General features: G+C 39.7%; 2 protein-coding genes across 2 annotated transcripts in view; one reads left to right on the top strand and one right to left on the bottom strand.

The window, feature by feature from the left end:
• Positions 1-4630: 4630 nt before the first annotated feature.
• On the bottom strand, positions 4631-17196 carry LOC111862578 (cuticle protein 18.6-like). Its single transcript, XM_023848083.2, has 3 exons — positions 17024-17196; positions 11945-12130; positions 4631-4897 (listed from the first exon to the last, which is right to left on the bottom strand). The coding sequence occupies exons 1-3, from the start codon at positions 17150-17152 to the stop codon at positions 4631-4633; spliced, it is 582 nt and encodes a 193-aa protein (XP_023703851.2). The 5' UTR covers positions 17153-17196.
• Positions 17197-17291: 95 nt separating this feature from the next.
• LOC111862589 (osteopetrosis-associated transmembrane protein 1) overlaps positions 17292-21115 on the top strand; it is a 10423-nt gene continuing 6599 nt past the window's right edge. Inside the window, exons 1-2 of the mRNA XM_033750722.1 lie at positions 17292-17822; positions 18883-19063. Of these exons, the coding sequence (XP_033606613.1) occupies positions 17638-17822; positions 18883-19063 (366 nt within the window). The 5' untranslated portion in view covers positions 17292-17637. The remainder of the gene's footprint in view (positions 17823-18882; positions 19064-21115) is intronic.

The following is a 21115-nucleotide window of genomic DNA, read 5'->3' as shown; positions in this document are numbered from 1 at the left end:
CCCAATCGAGCAAAGGCTATTGAAGACATAGAAGTCCTTGTGTGCTGTAGTGACAGTGACTGCGAAGTATGTAGAGCCATGAAACGGTTATACTTACCTGTAGTTACGAGTTATACGTGTTCAGCACATCAAGTAAGCTATTCAAACCCCGTGTCTATTCGTTAAACACGTAACATCGTAAGCTTAGAGCTTATGCGTTACCATTCCTGAGCCAAGTTGCTTGCACATGCCATAAGAAGAGGATTGCTGGTTGCAGATTAGAGCGACGTCCTCCTTGCATGGCGCTCCATGTAATTCAGTACATCGCTAGGCGCTGTTACCGTATCAAACAAAATAACACAGCGCTGTTTCTTCCAGGTTCATAAAACGAACATACAGTTGGATCCATGATACGTATGTAATGGCCGTCTTGTAATGCACACAATTTCATATGTCGCTTCTTTCTACATGTTTCGGCAACATAGTGCCATCTTCAGGTTCGTTATTTACGCTAAATTACATTACATTGTTTGCCATCTTGTGTCTTTCATAAAATTATTTAGAAAGTACATTATTCGTCAACTATAATAAAATTTGTATATACTAAAACTTGTTAAGATTATTCATCTATATGTCTTAATTCAAACTCGCGTATTGTATGGTTCGTCCAACTGGGAGTCGTTTCTGTGTGTACTGTGTCTGTGATGTGTCCTTCCTTTTTGGCTGCGAGCGTTGTAGAGAGAAGCGACATATGAAATTGAGTGCACTACAAGACGGCCATTACATACGTATCATGGATGAAAATCAGTGCAACAGGACGCTAAAATACAACATACAATTGTGAGGCCGAATATCGGAATGTTTCGTCTCGAAAGTGCTGAACGATTTCGGATTAAATTTACCAGTTATACATTCAGCGTTGTCGAGTGGGCTTACTTTTGAATTTATACCCTCCTTCACGTGGACCACAAATCGAATTTACCAGTTTTCTCAGAATCCACCCACGGTGCAAAACAAGTTCTGCGTAACGACAATATAAAAATTGTTACATCTACATGATTTATTTGAAAAGCACTTGTGTGTTGCATATCTATGCAAGTACTAGTCGAAATTATTTCTGACTCTAGGTAGTGTGAAAACTGATTCATTTTAACACTTTTTAACAACAATCACTTCTCTCGCAAGTCTTTCAAAACCATAGTGGGGGGCACGCGGTAACGTAGTTGGTTGAAGCTCTATGCTACAAGCCGGAAGGTCGCGGATTTGATTCACGATGAGGTCATTGGGGTTTTAAATTGACTTAATCCTTCCAGCCGCATTATGGCCCTGGCGTCGAATCAGTCTCTAACAGAAATGAGTACCAGGAATCTTCCTGTGGGGTAAAGAGCGGCCGGCGCGTAAGGCTGACAACATTACCGCCATCTGTGCCCCGATTGTCTAGAAGATGTGGGAGCCTCGAAGTCCCACAACCCTATGGGTCTTCACGGCATGTTACAGAGATAAATTTACTTTTCTTTTTACTTTTACGTTTCAAGATGACGATCATTTCGAAGTTGCTATGTTTGGTCTCCAAGAAATAACGAATGTTTGTTCTTGTTGTCTACCCCATTAAAAAAAATTCTAGGCAATTATAAATACAAACCACTCCGTCCAATGTGACATATAAGTTTTTACTACGTTAAAACTTATCTCCCTTACATGTTTCGGTCCTTACAGGCCATCTTCACAGGGAACATCATTACAGACTGGAAACTACCATCACAATAGGTATTGTGATGGTAGTTTCCCTCTGAAGATGGCCCGTAAGGACCGAAACATGCAAGGGAGATAAGTTTTAACGTAGTAAAAACTTATATGTCACATTTGACGGAGTGGTTTGTATTTATAATTGTTAGTGTGACGGACCAGAATGAAAGAAATAAAAAAAAAAGTATAGGCACATTCGGAAAACGCGTGTCGTTACGGTAATCCGTTGAACAACTAGACAGTGGTGCAACTTGTGTGAACATGGTTATTAGAAATACACATATATTTGTATACGCAATGTGTTTCATTAAAACAAGCTGTTGTGGTTTCTGCAATATATTTTATTTTTATAGTATATCATATCAAGTGTTTATGTTACATAGACACCTTGGAGATGGTAGTGAATATCTTCATATCAGGAAGTTGGCCAATCCACGTCACTTTTATTTCTGCCTGACTAGAAAGTAGATAAACAGAAGCTAATATTCTACTAATAATAAATTGAAGAGAGCCATAAGGTTCCAACTTTAAATTACAGCTTGTATGAAACTCTAGAAATTCAATTTATATTTTAGGAAGGCAATTCATATAACCTGAAGTTTCAACAATTCACTAAAGTGTCACAAAACTAAACAAATATGTGTATAGTTCAATGCAAAAATTGAATAATGTAATTATATTAATTAATTTATTACTTCGTCTATGAAATTATCCGACCGAGCTACCGCCGCTTGTCGACGAAGTTAGTGCCAACTTTTGCGGATAGAGGATGTCACGTGGTCGGCGCAACGGATCCCCGCGATAATTAATTTCGGTTTTCTAGACCGGAAATGCAATTTCCTTGAAATAGCTCCTCAGTTATCCTCACGAGGCTGCGTGGACCCCGTTCCAGACCCACTACTTGTCAGAAAATTTGGTAGCGCCAGGAATCGAACCTGGGACTTCTGGATTTGTAGCCAGGAACTCTGACCACTAGACCACAGAGGCGCCCAGTTGGTATAGTTCCCTTACGGACTACAGGCCACAGTTTCTTTTTCTTTTTTGCTTATGTAATTATCTTCAAGGTTATGTGGCCGCGATTAATTTTCAAAAAATTGTATGTGATCCTCACAGAATTATGTCTCGAAAAATCTGTGTGTTATATAGGATTATTATTGATTATGTGAAAGCATACTGTTAAGGTTATCGAGCTGAATTGACTGAAATCCTACGGTGCTGCCTTTTGTTCAACAAATTTTCTGTAGGAAAGACAGAAATTAAGGATTTGCAGCACTGTCTGCTGATGTAAGCCTTCAGTATTATTTTACTCTGTTGTTTTTGCGTGGCAGTGAATACAGTAAGTCAATTCTTGCTTCTTTCTTGAGTTCGAAATTGGATGTAGGCCTATGTTGAAGTTATTTATACAATTATTGAAGTTGTAGGATCACGTATGTTGTTTAAGGAGTTTATTTGCTTATGATATTCTATCTCGAAAAGGGAAATACACTTTATTGTCATTTTAAGAAAGGTTTAAAATACTTGTTCTTTCAGAAAAGTCAGAATAGTTTCCTTCTTGTATTGGTAAAAATAATCTTAAATAAAATGTTTAGTGTAACTCCCTATGTCGCTGTTTAGTTGTAAGTAAATGATATCTTGTTTAATTATATCACCAAACGTGACATAGGTCATGTGACATGAATTGTTTTCTATGAAATAGTGGAGATCACTAACTTTTAAAAAAAATTTGTAAATTCTTTGCCAATAGTGTGCGATCACAATCATTACCATAAAACTGACATCAGGTATTTAGGACTTTCAAATAAAAACCAATAAGTTGGAGGATATGGAGGGTTCATCATGTGTTCATTACAAGTTTATTGTTGAATTGGCTCCCGCAGAAGTAACTTGTCTCGTATTTGTTCTTAGAAATGCAGTACATTACTGAATCCTCTCTCACGGAGGTAACTTGTCTCACATGTCCTTGGAAATAGTGTATAGTGTTGAATTCCCCGTCATGGAGGTGTCTTGTCTCGTATGTCCTTGGAAGAAAGTACAGTATTGAATCCTCTCTCACGGAGGTAACTTGTCTTGTATGTCCTTGGAAATAGCGTACAGTGTTGGATCCCCTCTCATAGAGGTATCTCGTCTCGTATGTCCTTGGAAATAATGTACAGTATTGAATCCTCTCTCACGGAGGTAACCGGTCTTGTATGTCCTTGGAAATAGCGTACAGTGTTGGATCCCCTCTCACGGAGGAATCTTGTCTCTTACTCGTCTACACTGACACAACTTGTCTTATATTCGTCCTTTCAAATCCAGCGTTGAATTTCCTCCCGTCAAGATATTTCTTTTATGTCCGTCTTTAGAAATATAACATTGAATCCGTCCTGGCAGAAGTAAATTGTCTCATATTCGTCCATAGAAACACAGTGAATAATCAGAGTCCTCGGAGATAACGTCTCATTCGCGTCCTTAGAGGTCTAGTAATGAGTCCCTTCCCGCGGCCGGAACTTTTCTCCCATTCGTCCTCAGAAATACATTGTCAGATTGCCTTCGACGTAGGTAACGTGTCTCATATTAGTCCTTCAAGATGCTGCACTGAATCATCTTTATAGCATGGTGTCGGTTACATAGCGTTACAATAGTAAATAATTCTTCCTTGCAAAGGGAAGGTAACGGAAAAATCGTTAATCTTCCTCTTAACTTAATTTAGATCTCAGTTCACGCGTATTATGATGCCATAAACAAGAATAAACTTCACTCGTTTGCACGTGTATCTGTGTTGGCCTAGTTCCCGCCGTTGCTGGAAATTCGAATTCCGTTGAAAGTTACTTTTAAACAGTATATATACTTCCGTCATATTATCCCCCCCCCCAAGTCCATTCGTCGTAATAAAGAACTGTGGCGTATATTTGTCCGTTACGTTTTACTGGTAATAGTAATCCCCGTTATAGTGGCCACGTGGTGCAGGTGCCTGTTGGTGCACGCTGTTCGAAGGTGCTGACTGGTGCACCGTTGCTTGGAACCCGTTCTGTGGATCAGCAGTGTAGGTGACTGTACGAGTGGAGCCGTCAGGGTCCAGGACCGTGTACTGGCCCTTCACTACGTCACCATCACGAGTCTCTTTGTGGTTCTGAGAGTTTCCCGTCAGGGGATCCTCAACGCCGTAAGCGAACGTGTAGTCTGGTTTAGCCTGTGGAAGAAAGCAAAAGGACACACCAGACGTGAGAGTGCAAAATGACACACCAGACGTGAGAGCGCAAAATGACACATGAGACGTGAGAGTGCAAAATGACACATGAGACGTGAGAGTGCAAAATAACACACCAGACGTGAGAGCGCAAAATGACACATGAGACGTGAGAGAGCTAAAGGACGTGTCGGAAATGGGAGAAAGGAGGACATGTCAGAAGTGAGAAGGCAACAGGAAATGTTGCCGATCTACGTGTAAATGCGAATATTATCTCATAATGAGTATCTGTCATCATACAATACAAATTTCCTTCTCATATGATTAATTAGTTTTGCATCAGTTTTTGTGATTATTTGACGCCAGTATTTTTGGTTATTTACAGATTGTTAATGCATCAAAATGAAATAAATGCATAGCTGAAAACCACAGTAAGCTGATCTGGGCTATGGCTCTGAGTCTACGCGTAGAATGACGACAGTTATTTTCTTTCGTTGCCATTCTACATTGTTGTGGTATCAATCAGAGGGCAATAGCGGCTAGCGCCTTGCTGTAGGAAGCAAGGAAAACGAGAGGAAGAGAGACAGCAAGACTTGTCTACCGTCGAGCTGCAATTGCCGTGAGGCATCAATATCATTTATCTACGGCTCTACAGCCCTTTGTTGCGCCTTCGCCTCTTTTTCAGTTTCTTGATCTTTTACACAGTCGGAGGATCCGCCCGTCGCAAGGCCGCTACCTACACACAGAACGACAAAGATATCCATGTCTCAAGTGGGATTCGAACCCACGATCCCAGTATTTGAACGGCTGGAAACAGTTCATGCCTTAGACCGCGCGGCCACTGTGATTAGTAGGCATCAATACTGGATCAAACATATATACATTCGCCCGGTTTTCTGCCAGTCAAACGAATGTCTTTCTTCAGGGTAATGACGACCGGATAAAGGAAACTACGACATGCGGACGCCGACCTAAAGGAAAACCAAAATTGTGATGTGATTCGCGGCCATACAGTACACTTACAAACAAACGACACGCTTTAGAACTGAAAACAAAATCTTCAATTAAAGAAGTTTTGTAATTTTACTGCAGTAGGAAGATTAAGGTAAAATTATACTTAATTAATTAAGCGCCACGCCGTGAACACACTTTTAATGCATATAAATTCATTCATCAATCGATTAAATAGTGCTCTGAAAGTTTAAATTATAGGAATCGGTTATTTTTTTAAAAGAAATTTTACTTGTTTAAATAGGCAGCGAAGAAATTATGAATTTTGCTCATTACAGCTTAAGGACATCTCACAACATCTGTACCTGTGAAAATCTTCTTTTGTTTCCTGGCCTGTTACAGCTCACAGCAATAACCCGTGCGGTTGCATTAATGTAGCAATTATTTAAGAAATTGACTTAATTTTGAGCAATGTAAAAGATATTCTCAATGTCGGAATATAAATGGCTTCCAAATGCACGCTTTATCTTTTACTAAAGTTTCATAACTGGATATGGATTCGCCCTATAATCCTAGTATATTTTAAAAATTTAAATTTTCTCACATTGCATTTTCGCCTGGGAGCGAAATGTATATTTTGGCCTATAGCTAAACATTAATATCATATTTTGCAGCAAAGATAGTCTCATCTTTGTCTCATAGGTACAATATTGAATTTCCTTCCAGTTCTCTACAGTTTCATAGTTGCGTGTTTAATATTTTCACATATCAAAATAGAAACATTTTCCAGCTACAGCGGTCTTACATACTACTTCCGAATTTATGTTGTAAATGACATACTTGTGTTCACTTCCATAGGAATTACATAATCATTTCAGTCACGTAATATTCACCGCTGCCTTCGGTCACATAAAATGCCACTTCGTGAGAGACAATGTTGACAGGATTATGACCCCTAATATTACTATCGATACACAGTTACAAAGTTTTAAATTCGTGTTTTTTCTCTCTTCTAATCCTTATTTCTCTTTCTAGTTTCTTTTCAAGATTTTGTTTTTCCCCATGCTGTACCTAAATTTGAATCGTTGGTAAATACGGTGCTCTGTACGTTCTGTGGCAATTTCTTCTGTAAAAGATTCAAAGACAATAACTATGGAGCTATATCAGCTGAGAAGAATCCTCTTTGAGAAGCTGTTACTGGCTCAGCTGGTCAATAAATCATTGCCATTTGGAGGAATCTGAATGTTCACAAGAACTCGCTACTGGACCCTAACCTAAGCCAGTTAAGTCCAGGCTAAACCTTAACACTCTATGGATCAAATACACATCTAAATGTCACGCGTGATTAAATGACTGTAAATGGGGTTCGTATTGGTAATTTTATATAAATTGAATACTTACAGATCGCAACAACACGTAACCACGCCGCTATCGCCAAATTATGCACTCCACAGTTCACTACAGCACGCGCTAAAACTTCTTGGTCTGCTGGGTCTTCAGCTGTTGTCGCCTCATGAAGGATCCCAACCTAGTAGATCCCTCAGCTTCCGTGTTCACGTCCTTACTGGCCGGCGACTGTTTCACAGTTAACTCAAAGTTGCTACGCAACGGCTTAAAACAGTGGCGGCTTCTACACCTCCCACCCCTCCACCTGGGGCGACTGTTTCACAGCAGCCGCAGACTCGGACTAGTCTGTTTGCCTGCAGACTCTCTCTAGACTCGTCACAGTCAGAGTCTGAGTTACTTTACGACTGGCGGTTTACCGCCAACCATTTCATCTTGGCGCCAAGCCCCTTGACGCTCACAACCAGATTTTTTTTTTGTAACTGAACCGTTGCGTTCATAGTCCTTATTCAACATCCTTTCTGGCGAAAGCATAGGTTTCTCTCTTTTGAATACACTTCGCCTTTGTCAAGTACATTGTATACAAGTCCTCTGTCAGTCCAGGCTTTGCAAAGCAAATCATGTCTATCTTCTCTCATGCTACAACGGCAGCTTAGTCACTCAAATTATCGCAAGTCTGTTATATTTCCTATGTCTGGCTTCGCCTTGTCCTATGCTGCGAACATTTTAATTCTCATGATTTTGTATTATTTCTGCTTGTTACCTGCACAGTTTTGATATATAATCGTATACATACAGAAGGTTGAAAGCCGTGTGCAAATCGCGGACCGGTGTGCATCTTGGGAAATTTGCAGTGTTGGGAAGAACCTTGTTTCGCGGGTGCTGCAATTTTAGGAGGTAGGTGCCTGCCGTTAATTTCCAGGCGGGGGAAGCATAAGTCATTACTGAGCTAAGCAGTGCCTTTTTTTTTTCCTTGGCACTACAGCCCCACTGGGCCTAGGCCTACCTCCATGAACTCAGTTCACTTCGGTTTTTCTAGATCTTACACATACGGTAGGACTCTTTGAGCGAGTGATCAGCTCGTCGCAAGGCCTCTACCTGTAGACAAACATAGAAAAACGCACAAAAACATCCATGCCCTGAGTGGGATTCGAACCCACGATCCCGGCTTCCGAGCGAGCGAAGACAGTGCATGCCTTAGACTGCTCGGCTACCGTGACCGGCAAGCATTGCTTATGGAGGGTTAATTTAATGTTGGCGCTTAAACGCTCAATTTTGAATAAGGAGTCGATTATAATCAATACTCTGAAGGCCTTGGCTTTAATCATTTCTATGTGCAGTCTGCATGCAATCCTCTCATCGAAGATTACACCGATATATTTTACATGATTCGACTGGTTGTCTCGTTGGTCCTCGTCAGGATGGCCCCGAAAGAAAATATCTTTTTTTTTTTTAATTACATGTATCGCCCAGTTCAGAGTTCTTGATTTGATCACCCTAAATAATGAAACCCCATCACTGTGGAACTAAGGACATTCCGAATATACTGAGCTCTGTAGCGAGGAGCTGACGAGTTTAGATCTGGTTGAACATTGGTCACGCCTTCATTTCCATCACAATACTTCGGTCAGAAGCCGATCTCTCCCAAGAGCAGGTCGCAGTGTGTGGGTGAAACGGCGCGAAATAAACGAGGCATGGCGCTCTCTCTGCCCTGCGTCACGGTTGGACCATGTGGTCACCAGATCTTACATAACCACTTGATCATACCGCGTGCTTTCTCTATTACAGATATTGTTGCGTAAGCAGTAGGTTAGTCACTAAATAAGCTCGCGATGGAATGTTATCACTCCTGTTTCATACACTGCACTACACATACTCTTCGGAGTCCGGCTAACCTACCTGAAGTTCTTTGTTTTCTTCAGTCCTTCCATGCCAAAGTCAAACATTTAATGTCTAAGTATAAGCCATGTGTGTTCTATTTCATTATGCATAGCACTCCCCCTTTCGTGCACTATATAAAATGCTTAACTTCCTTATTCTGCGAGCAGCGAAACGTTGGGTCACAGATGAAGTCTCAAGACCGGGGACGTGGCAGTGTACTGCAGTCAGATGTGTGGCACATATCAAGTGGCTGCGGTAGATAAGTACGGAGCAATGATGGAATAGTTATTAGCAGGGGAAAACGAAGAAACTCAGAATAATTTTATCCAGTGGCGCTTCGGCAACCACGGATCTCACATGAAATCACCTCTGCGGTAGGAAGACATTGTCTGACCTTCTGAGCTATGACATTGTAGAGATAATCAAGAGAAATATGAATTTGAGGACGGGACGGCTTTATTTCGGCGCTAGAAGAACGCGAGAGGTCATTTACTAATACTTCACCTTCCAACTGCCCCCGATAAAACGAGCTGAGAAGTTGTTAGGTTCAAGAAGCTTCATGGAAGTAAAGATAAAGAATTCCCAAAGTTCCTTCGGGCAATGGGAAGCTTCCAGTCGTTTTCCCTACTCAGTAACCACGAACTTTTGCACAACTCGTCCCTCCTGTTTATAAGCAAACCTCTTGGGATTCGTTTGTAACTGCGATACTGAACCAACCAAAGCACGTAGCACGCATGGGACAGGTGAGAAATACGTACGCATTTTAGAGGAAAATATGAAGGTAAGTGATAATTTGGAAGATCTGGTGGTAGAGAGGAAGAAATATTAAAGTGGATCGCAAATAAATACGGCTCGATAATGTGGATTGGATTCAGTTGGATCAGGATAGGATCCGGTGGCAGGTTTTTGTGATAACGGTGATAAACTTTCGGGTTCCATAAAAGCCCATGCTCACAATAGCTCGTCACTGGTCCTTATCCTGTCAGTTTTTCTTAGTCCTCATCTTCGAACCTCATTTCGCTAAGCTCCATTTTAACATCCCCTCACACAGCCTATCTCGAATTGTATTATTCGGAACAATTTGACGCCAGTGAGTCTTTGGTTAAATACTAGATATATAGATAAGAAATTCTAGCCTCTTAACTGCTGTTCTATGTCTCCTTTATATGAAAGACAGAAACAAACAGACAAATAGAACAGGCTCGTCTATAACGCTATAGACTTGTATTCGGCTTGAATCTCTGCCGGTACATGAACAGTCCTGACTGAGGTTTCGCGGTTTTCCTCACTACGTCCAGGCAAATGCTGGAATAGTGCCTCTATTAAGCCACAACTAATCCTTCCAATCCATCAGTTATCTCGATGCTGAAAGCGTCGTTAAATAACTCACTTAAAAAGATACGTGAAAGTCTGTATCTAAGGTTTGATTAATATTCCCTGTCCCTGGCCGGTCACAGTAGCCGAGCGGTCTAAGGCATGTACTGTCTTCGCTCGCTTTGAAACCGGGATCGTGGGTTCGAATCCCACTCAGGGCATGGATGTTTAGTTTGTGTGTGTGCGTTTTTCTGTGTTTGTGTACAGATAGAGGCCTTGCGACGGGCTGATCACCCGCACAAGGAGTCCTATCGAATGTGTAAGATCTAGAAAAACCGAAGTGAACGGAGAAGTTCATGGAGGTAAGCCTAGGCCCACTGGGGCTGTAGTGCAAAGAAAAAAAAAAGGTAAAGTCGTCCCTGCGCTTAACTAATTAAGCACCTCGCCATTAAGGCGTATGGGAGAGTGGATGTATAAACCCATATTTTCTTGACCTTGGCACTTATTGGAGGTGAGCGATCAGCTTCACGCTCCGGCCGCTTTACTCCCGGGGGAAGAGCCCCCTGTAACCACTGGATAGGAAGTTGGGTGGACCCCAGAGTCGGTCTGGACGACATGGAGAAGTGAAAATTCTTGACCCTACCGGGACTCGAACTCCGACCCCTCGGTCGTCCAGCCAGTAGCGAGTCACTATACCGACTGTGCTATCCCGGCTCTTTTTAATAGTCCATCTAACAGAAAAATATCGAACTGTCTGCTGGTTCAGTGTCAGTCTTTTTCCATCTGACCTGGTGCACTCTCACTAAATCCAATTTATACGTCTGTATTTTTCTTGCCTCTGGTTTTCATGAACTTAATCTATAGAGATTATGGATTAAAGTAAAGTAAATGTGTCTCCCTGTACTTAACTAATTAAGCACTATGCCATGAAGGCGTATAGGGGAGTGGATGTATAGATCCACATTTTCTTGACCTCGGAACTAGCTGGAGGTGAGTGGTCAGCTTTACGTCCGGGCCGCTTTACTCCCAGGGAAAGACCCCCCGGCACCTGTTGGATAGGAGGTTGGGTGAACTCCAGAATCGGCCCGGACGACATGAAGAAAAGGAAATTCTTGACTCTACTGGGACTCGAAGGTCCAGCCCGTAGGCAGTCGCGATACCTAGTACGCTATCCCGGATCCCCGATTATGATTTAATATGAGCGAAAAGTAAATGTGTCCTTGTGTTTAAGTGCTGCTGTGAAGGGTTCTGGGAGGTGAGGTATAGTCGCACGTATTCATGACCCCTATGCTAGATGTATGTGAGTGACCAGCTTTATTCCCAGTTAAAGATTCCAGTTGGATGAGTAAGGGGAACAGAAAAGAAAATATCTGTCCCTGCGAGGAACTGAATTCGGGTCTCCCACTTCATAGTCTAGGCACTATAAACTCCTGACTGCTCTATCATAGCTCTGGATATTACGATGTGCGCTGCTTCCTTTTATTTTCTTGTTGGGAATTGAATGGATAATCACATATGTGTCTTAGTCTACAGATGAAAGCATAGGCCTGTGTTGCTTACCACGTAATCGACTTTAGCATTGTAAGAAGGGTGGTGATGTGTCGCTGCAACGTGCTGGTGGGGGTTGTAATGATGTTGAACAGGAACCTGACGTATTTCTCCCGATACAGGCCCAGAGAACGAGCTGTAGCTGTATCCATACTGCCCTGACACGGTGGTCCAGAGGAGCATCAGTGTAGCCAACACCTGAAATGACATGTTATTCTGCAGTTCCTCACCGAGTTCTGGTTACACCGATAGAGACTTCTCCATACTGTTCATGTATTCTTGATAGAATTCCATTTGTTAAATGACATTATCTGCTCTCAGTCATACTTAAGTATTGTTATTCAGGTAGTAGATAAATTATTTCTTTTTGTAAAAAAGAAAATTTCATCATCATGTTCAGAAAAGGCCGCAGTTCTAACCTAACCTCAGTCTGTTCAGTCCAGTTCGCATTTACATCTAATAGTTCCTTTCAGTTCCACCTCAGTTCCCTAATTGGTCTTCTTCCTTTAGTTTTCTCAACCGAAATGCTAAATGGATTTCATATTTCCAGATAGGTTCGGTATAACATAATGCTGTGTTATCCATACCGACTAGCTATTCTAACTGAGGTTTTTGGTTTTTCGTGGTTTCCCTCAGTTCCTCCATGCAAACGCCGGCATAGTAAATATGTCAAGCAACATTCGCTTCCTTTCACATTCTTATAATCCAATATTCATTTGGAATTCTAGATCCTTATATAATCTCAACTGTTTAAAACGTCGTTAAACAAACCATACGTGCGTATAAAAAGGTAAAGCTGTCCCTGTGCTTAATTAATTAAGCACTGTGCCATGAAGACATAAGGGGGAGTTGAGGTATATTCTTAGCTCCACCATTTTTGAACTTGGCACAAAATAAAGGCGAGTGGTCAGTTTCACGCTCCGGCCGCTTTACTGCCGGAGAAATCGCCCCCGGTATCCGTTGGATAGGAGGCTGAGTGGGCCTCAAAACCGTTCTGGACGTTATGGAGAAGAGAAAAATCTTGCCCCAGCAGGGATTTGAACCCCAGCTGTCCAGGTCATGGTCCCTCGCTACACCGACTGAGCTATCCCGACTTACTTACTTACTCATGGAGCTGAGCCCTTCTTGAGGAGCCGCCAATTCTGCAGCTACTCTAGAATTTCCCAGCATTTTATGGAACCCGAAGGTTCATCACCGTGTTCACAAGAGCCCTCCACTGGTCCCTATCCTGAGCCAGATCTATCCAATCCATACCATCCCATCCTATCTCTCTAAGATCCATTCTAATATTGTCCACCCACCTACGCCTTGGTCTTCCCTGTGGTCTCCTTCCTTCTGGCTTTCCCACCAATATCCTATACGCATTCCTCCTCTCCCCCATTCGTGCTACATGACCTGCCCACCTCATCCTCCTCGACTTGATCACTCTAATTATACTTGGAGAAGAGTACAAGTTATGAAGCTCCTCATTATGCAGTTTTCTCCAACCTCCTGTGATTTCATCTCTCTTTGGTCCAAATATTCTCCTCAACACCCTCAGTCTATGTTCCGAGCTATCCCCCCATATAAATATACACACAAATAAACATAACGAAAGTACGTTAATTTTTCCTCTGACCCCGTCACGTACCTGGATAAGAGAAGCCATCTTAGCTGTTCTAGAGAGGAGTTAAGTTCACCAACTGACATCTTCGAATCCTCCGTAGAGAATTTATATATAAAGACACCCAGCGCTGTTTGTTATCTAAGAGTTTGGGATTATGTGTGAATGAATGTTTCTCCTGTTCCTTAAATGCGTGATCGCAAATGCATGAAGTTTTCATAAATTTCCACACGACTAGTCACATCAATTGGAAGCCGTAGCCATACCTACACTCGTCTGGCATTTTGTATTTGTTTAACCACAGGACGTGTTCGGTCTGTTTTCCGAATTTCGAACATCCGTGAAACCGCGTAATCATTTGAATCACAAATCGTTGATTACTGTTTTCTCTTTTATGAAGTATAACTTCACAAGTCTTTCCATTACTCATATGACAATCTGCTCTATCTGAAAAAAAAAAAAAACCCCGAAAGTTTAAGATACCAGGTTTCACATAGATGTTACATAAATTTGAGGCCTATAGAAACGACAGTTTTCTACATCTTGTCGATGACAAATGACGCTTTAGAAGAGTATGACTAACCCGAGAGGTGAACACTCTTTAGTTTCACATTGTAATGCCATGCCAAAAATAACAGCACTTTACTACAGTAACGACTCATTAGTTTGATGTAAGACCATAAAGGCTGTGGAATCCTTTGATTCTGACTACATATTTTAATTTAATGATTTCTACTTGTTTTCGTAGAGGACACGCGGTAGTTAGTTGAGTCACAAAGCCGGAAGGTAGCGGTTTCGATTCCCGATGAGGTCATTGAAGTTTTCAATTGACCTAATCCCTCCAGCCACACTATGGTCCTGTCGTCGACTCAGCCTCTGAAAGAAATGAGTACCACAATTCTTCCTGGGAGTAAAGGTAGACCGGCGAGTAAGGCTGACAACCTCACGGCCATCTATGAGCCGACTGTCTAGAAATTGCAGGAGCCTCGACGTCTCACAAACCTATAGGCCTCCACGGCCTGTTACAGGGATAGATTTACCTTTTTACTTGTTTTTGTAGTGACATTCCTCTGGACATATACATTGTGAGTATTCCAGATTTTACTCCATTTATTCTGTCGGTTTTGCATGAAAGAAAATGTTTACTACCGTTTCAACTATATTCGTTGAACAGCTACGAACATGCAGGTATGCAAAGATTGTACAGTACGAATGTGTTTAGTGTCGACATGAAGACAAAAATAACAAACCGGGAACGAATACATGCAGGGTTGGTCCAGCTGGCATGTTAGATGCAAGTATATTGAGGGTTGATCCTAAAAGTGTTAAGGGTAAAGCGGGCATTAGATTTAGTAGTGAGCTTTGCACTCTGCTATCAGGAGAACTTGTGGGTAAGCTACAGGCTAGATCTAGACAGGACAGATAAGAGGAATAGCCTGGGAATCAAATGTAGGATTTATGCTCCGTAACCTGGCAGCAGAACGTTGAATAAGTTCAGATTATACATAGACCTACGTAGTATATTAACAAGATATCATCAAGAAATCTTGATTTTCTAGCTCATTGATCAGAAATTTGACTTACTGCCTCTTTTTTTTTCTTCTTCCTCGTGTCCCTTAATGGATTTACTGCCTTCAGTTTACGCAATAACCTGTTTTTCCGGCCTCTCTCTTCCGAACCCCGACTTTCCATAATGGATTTAATGTTTGTTTTCCATGTATATGTAGATCTCCATTTCCTTGTCCTTTATCTCCTCCTCCCCTTCTTCTCCTCCTCATCCTTCTTTCTCCTTGTAGTGATCAGTACAATTCATTTTACTGCAGTCTTTCAGTCATTCACTGAATAAAGTCACACAATCTCATCGTTGTTTTCCGGTATTTTATTTTTTTGCTATTGACAGAGTAATATCCATTCCTCCTATAATGTTTAATTTTCCACTCTATTTTTCTCTATCCTTGAAAGACTTATAGTCCTTGTATCGATGTGTAGGTCATTGCAATGTCATCGACGATAGCATAAGTTTTTGTACATTCTTTCTTTCTTGCTCGTTTGCGCTGCGCCTTCAATTATTGCATTGAATATCAGGGGGTCTTTCTGTAGCATCAAATATGTTTATCACAAGTTATTTGGTACCCGTGAGTTGCCACATATACCATTATCGTCTGTGATTGTGTTTCTCCCCGTGGCTGTGACTGATTCTGCTAGTTTCCCGATTGTCAAGGTTTGTTCAACATGTAAAAGATCTCTCGTGCGATCTGTGCATGCTGTATACTTAGTATTTAGTAATACGTGTTCTATACTGCATTCCTATAGTATTCTGACGCAGTTCCTTTAGTGTGTATTGGTATCGTTGCTGTCTTTTGAATTTATGGATCACTATGTACTCTAACCTATATCAAAAGGTAAAATTCCTGTGCTTAATTAATTAAGCACCACGCCATGAAAACATGGGGTAGCAGAGGTGTAACTCCTCTATTCTTTTTAATTCCTTATATATAAGTAATATGGAAATATCTTCGATAAAGACAATAGGTGTTAGTATATATCTTACGTGTTTAATATGAACGTAACTGCGCTACATGTTTCGATCATATAATTAGGTCATCATCAGGCACTCACGAACATAACTCAAGTTATTAAAATTGGTTATAATACGGATTCGTATTCTTGCAACTGATGGCTGCGTTGCTAGCGAATACCGTATTTACGCATGTATGGGCCGCACATTTTTTGCCAAAAATTCAAGAGGAAAACTGGGGTGCGGCTTATATTCGAAATATTCGAAATCACACTTCATTTAAAAAAAATTTAACTTTACCAAATTTCGGAATAATTTCTACTCCTGAAATAATATTCCAAGAAAATTATTTTTTCTATAATTTCTGTCTGAAAATTGTGCTGCGGCCTATACACGCACGCGGCCTATACATGCGTAAATACGGTATATATTTACACGTATATATGAGGTATATATCTGTATTTTAGTATATATAATGACTAAAAACATAAAGATAAAATGAAAATGTGAAATATTAAAAGTATTAAAAATATAAATGGCATAAAAATTCATTGTATGTTGTATGTAAAACACAGATTAGATGCTGTGCTAGTTCAAGTGCGATCTTCTACTGACATGGGTTGGTATGCTGAAGGGGGGGGGGGCTTGTTGTATCTTGCTTGTTGTCTTGTACATCATATATACTACTGTATGGTATAAAGTCTGGTTGTTATTTCTTCCACTTTTCACTTTTATCCTAGATTATCGTGGAAGCTTAGGTGTTTCAGAAATGTAGGTTTGAATGTTGCCTCCTGTTGATGTTAATGTAATTATGTACCAACACCTATTGTCTTTATTGAAGATATTCTTATATTACTTGTGTCGACGGTCATAATATAAGAAATTAAATATTACATACACAAAGGATGCAGTCTATAAAGTCCACTATTCTTGATCGCGGTACCAGGAGGAGGTGAGTAGTCAGACATACCCCCCTGCCGCTTAACTCCTTGGGAAAGTGTCCACAGTGCCCGTTGAATAGGTGGCTGGGTGGTTCCCAGAGCCGGTCTGCAAAGTAAAGCCCTCCCACCAAGTAAATCCCTTCACTATACCGGATCATACTCGAACCCTCTGGAACCCATATTACAAATCTAATTTTCTTGGACCAACTTGTGGCGCTAGTGTCGTCCCGGAATCGAAAGAAAGCACACCGCTATATTGATGTTGGAATAGATGGTAGGAGAGTTGGTAGATTGATCCGTGGTAGGTAGTATAAGAGTGGGTTCGTATCCACTGGAATGGTGTGTATACAGACCATACAGACTTTAACGAACTTAACGGAAGATCACTCAATTAGCTGGGATGTATAGGACATTCCTAAACACAGAACTGATTAATTGGAACGAACGGGTGACTTCGCTAAAGGGGTAACAGAGAGCGAATTTGCTGTATGTTACAAGTCATAATTTGAAGTTCCGGTTTCGTTATTGAAGTTCTGTGTGATACAGACGTTTGTTCAACAGGTGTACGTGCATGTTTGACAGTTTTCATATTTGAGTTGCTAAAGAGAATGTTTATTGCCTACATTGGTATACCTGATAAATAATGCTATGTTGCCAGATTAGATGTGTTTTTCACGTGGATGTAGTTCATGAGAGAAATGTCATTGTAATATACGAGAAAAGTTTAATGGCACAGGCTAATTTCGAGTACCTTTTATGTGCCTTATTATTTGCATATGTAAAGAGCGGCCCGTCGCTGTTTCCTTCACTGGTGGAAGGACAAATAAGGTGAGATATACATTTTGTGATATATTGTATCGCTGCGACTGACTCAGTCGTCGGTGGTCTTACAGAAAGGCATTAAAGCCCGGTACCAAATGGTGTCTTGCAAGATAGTCCTTTCACCGTTGTATTACTAAATGGAACCTTAAAAGTAAGATCAGTGTTTATGATTTTGTTCCAAACAAAAGGGACAGCAAGCCTCGCTCCCTTGAGGAGACTACCATAAAATAAACCACGAATTAAATTTTCCCACATCCTTCGTGATTCGTTATTTATAATCCCACTATTTCGTCTTCAGTATGTAGCCAGTTCTGTGGTTGGTGCAGAATCTGTAAATTATCTGAGAAACAAATTTAAAAAATGGAGGAAAAGATAAAGGTCATTTGGTAACTAAGTTAATTTTTGTTGTATTGTGTACAACATATGTGACAATGTGAAGCGAGTGGAATAAAATATAACGTCTAATCTTTCGCTTCATTTCATTCTGAACATTTAACTTAAAACTAGTAGTAGTACAGAAATTCAGTGATGCTTTTGAAATTAAAATAGTTCGGTTTCACAAGTCTTTCTCATGTTGATGGGTTATAAACTAAAGAGTTTGGAAGGGCATTCAATGATGACCTGTTTTAAAGTACTATCCAAAATGGCTCCTAGAGGAGCTGAGGAAATTCATAAAAAAGTCTCTCTTGCTCCTCCAAATTCTGTAATATACATATAATACAGTCATTTTTCATTCAGTGCTAATATACCATGCACCAAGAAAGCGTCAACAAGATGAGAACTCATATAGAATGACTGAGATAGAGTAAATTTATTTTCTAAAATGTTGTTGAATTTGTGCACTACAATTGTTAATGCTGGTTTCTGAGTGCATTGTAGTGGTACAAAAAATGAAATGAAATACGAAGTATTATTGTATTTGCTTCATAGATCTAGTGTTATCACATATTATTATACCATATATGCTATAAAACTACGCGGTAAGAGAGTTAACCTGTAGTTACAAAATGTCTTTCTTACAATGACTGTACCATGTTATTAACAATTGTATGTATGTGATTTTCAGATACAGCCATGATAAGGTGATAAATTCTGTGGAAGACTGTAAGAGCCGCCTTGAATATTTTGCCAATTCCACAGCAAATTTCACACAGTGTGCTATAAGACATGCTCATCCCATAAGAATGTGCGAAATTTGTGTTGGTTATTATATGAATGCACTGAAAGCCCATGAAGACATTTTGCAGGTATAGAGAATAAAGATTTTTTTTTCTAAACTTCATTATTGGTCTTGTAATTATTTTATATATTAAATATTTTCTCTGTTTCATATTGAAATGTACCACAGATTGCTGTATATTTGTATTTTGTCATTTACAGATAATTTTTATTCATTATTTATGAATAATACTTTAATACAAAGAATCTATTTTATTGCTCAACTATGTTATGAAAATTTTGTTGCCATGCCATTGCAGCATTAAGCAACAATTTCATGCTTTTGCAGCCCTTAATTCACCAGTGTCTTCCAATAAGTGACATGTGGTCCTGGAACACGAAGTAACATGTTTTGGATGAAATTTATGTCAGAATAGATGCAAGCCCTGAAATATGATTACTCCACTTAGCTCTTCAGTTTTACATGTCAGTAGCTTTTCAGTGTGACATGATAGTAGTGCTTCAGTGGAACATGTTATAAAAAATCATGTTTTGCCAGAACAGAACTGTTAAAATTTTTGCCATCTCTATGGTAATTACCTGACCTGGCACTGCAGACAGGGAAAAAAGGTAAAGCTAAAATAATCCCTATGCATATCTAATTAAGCACCACTCCATGAAGAGATGCCAGAATGGAGGTATAGCTACACCATTTTTAATCTTGGCACTAGATGGGGGCAGTCAGCTTCACACTGCTGCCACTTTACAGCCCCTAGTACCCATTATTAAAAGGCTGAATGTGCCCACTAGCCATTGTGGGTCCTATTGTCATGAGAACTCTTGCTCCTTCTGGAAATTGAACCCAGATTCATCAGTTGTCCAGTCTGTAGCCTAATTGCTATGACCTAATAATAATTGTTTATTGTCTGTTGTTATTAAATAACTCCACAAATCCTGTACAGGGGCTTTAGCACCCATAGGATATAGAGCTAGTCAACTTATACAATCTCATACAAAACATAAAAAGATACATGGTGTAACATTAAATCAAGCCATATCATAACAACATAGATTCATACACTGTTAGAAATACAACCTTTTACTTCTTACTACTCCAAGTTCATTCGTCACAATCATTAAACATTAATCATAAAACATCACATAATACTAAGTAATAAACATAATTAAAAAATATAACATACAGTTAATCCCATTTACATCCAATCAGTATTTTACAAATTATTTTGATTAAAATACTCCTTTAATGAATAAAATGACCACGAGCAAAGATATCTCTTTAATGCTGGTTTAAACAATTTAATTTTATATGATAATGATTTTATATTTATAGGAAGATGGTTAAATATCCTCATTCCAATAGCATATAGCATAATAACAATAACAACAACAACAACAACAATTTTATGCATAAGTTATTAATTCGAATTTTCAGTTATGACACTTGCCACAATATTGGCTAATATTAGTATCATAAATGGTTAAGAGCAGTTTTGTTAGAATACATATGTCATAGCCAGATGGTGACTTTTGAGGTTGAAATGAGGCTAAGAGTGGTTAGGCATTGTATGTACAACTTGTATGTGTTTTTGTTCTTTGTTTTTATGATTTATAGTGTACTTTAAGTTGCTACATAAACCATCACAATATGAAATTGGTTGATAGATTTGACAGATGGATCTACAACTTTTGTGTGTTCTGGTCTTTGCTTTTATGAAGTATAGCTTACTTTAAGTTGCTACATAAACTGTCACAATTTGAAACATCTGCAGAAATCATCATGTATATTTAGTTCATGAAATGCAGATGACAGTTTTACTATCCTTTAGAAATATTGTCTCAAAATGCAATGCTTGCTTAGAAAACAGAGGTTTTATGTAAAATAAATCAAGTTAAATTTCACAGGCTGCATTTCCTTAGTATGTTATGCAGGAATGTCCATGTGTCAACAGATGCCATAAGTATTTTCAACCTGTTCTGCAAGTAATATATATTTTGTAGTTGCAGAAAAGTGGGTTATTTTCACATTGAATATAATGAGTCAACTGCTCAACAAAAACAGCATATGAACATATATTAATTTCCACCCCAGGCTTCAGATATACTTGTACAGTTTAAATATG

The sequence above is a fragment of the Cryptotermes secundus genome, unplaced genomic scaffold, assembly GCF_002891405.2.
Source record: "Cryptotermes secundus unplaced genomic scaffold, Csec_1.0 scaffold1768, whole genome shotgun sequence".
Lineage (NCBI taxonomy): Eukaryota > Metazoa > Arthropoda > Insecta > Blattodea > Kalotermitidae > Cryptotermes > Cryptotermes secundus.
Note: the sequence above shows the minus strand (reverse complement) of the source record. Positions and strands in the feature narration are given on the sequence as shown.

Coding starts and splice junctions, on each gene's coding strand:
- LOC111862578 (XM_023848083.2), bottom strand. CDS start 17,152: ATGATCCGGTATAGTGAAGGGATTTACTTGGTGGGAGGGCTTTACTTT. Junction 12,131..17,023: donor AGGAGTTAAGCGGCAGGGGG/GTATGTCTGACT, acceptor ATGTCATTTCAG/GTGTTGGCTACACTGATGCT. Junction 4,898..11,944: donor ATGCTAAAGTCGATTACGTG/GTAAGCAACACA, acceptor TTTCTTCCACAG/GCTAAACCAGACTACACGTT.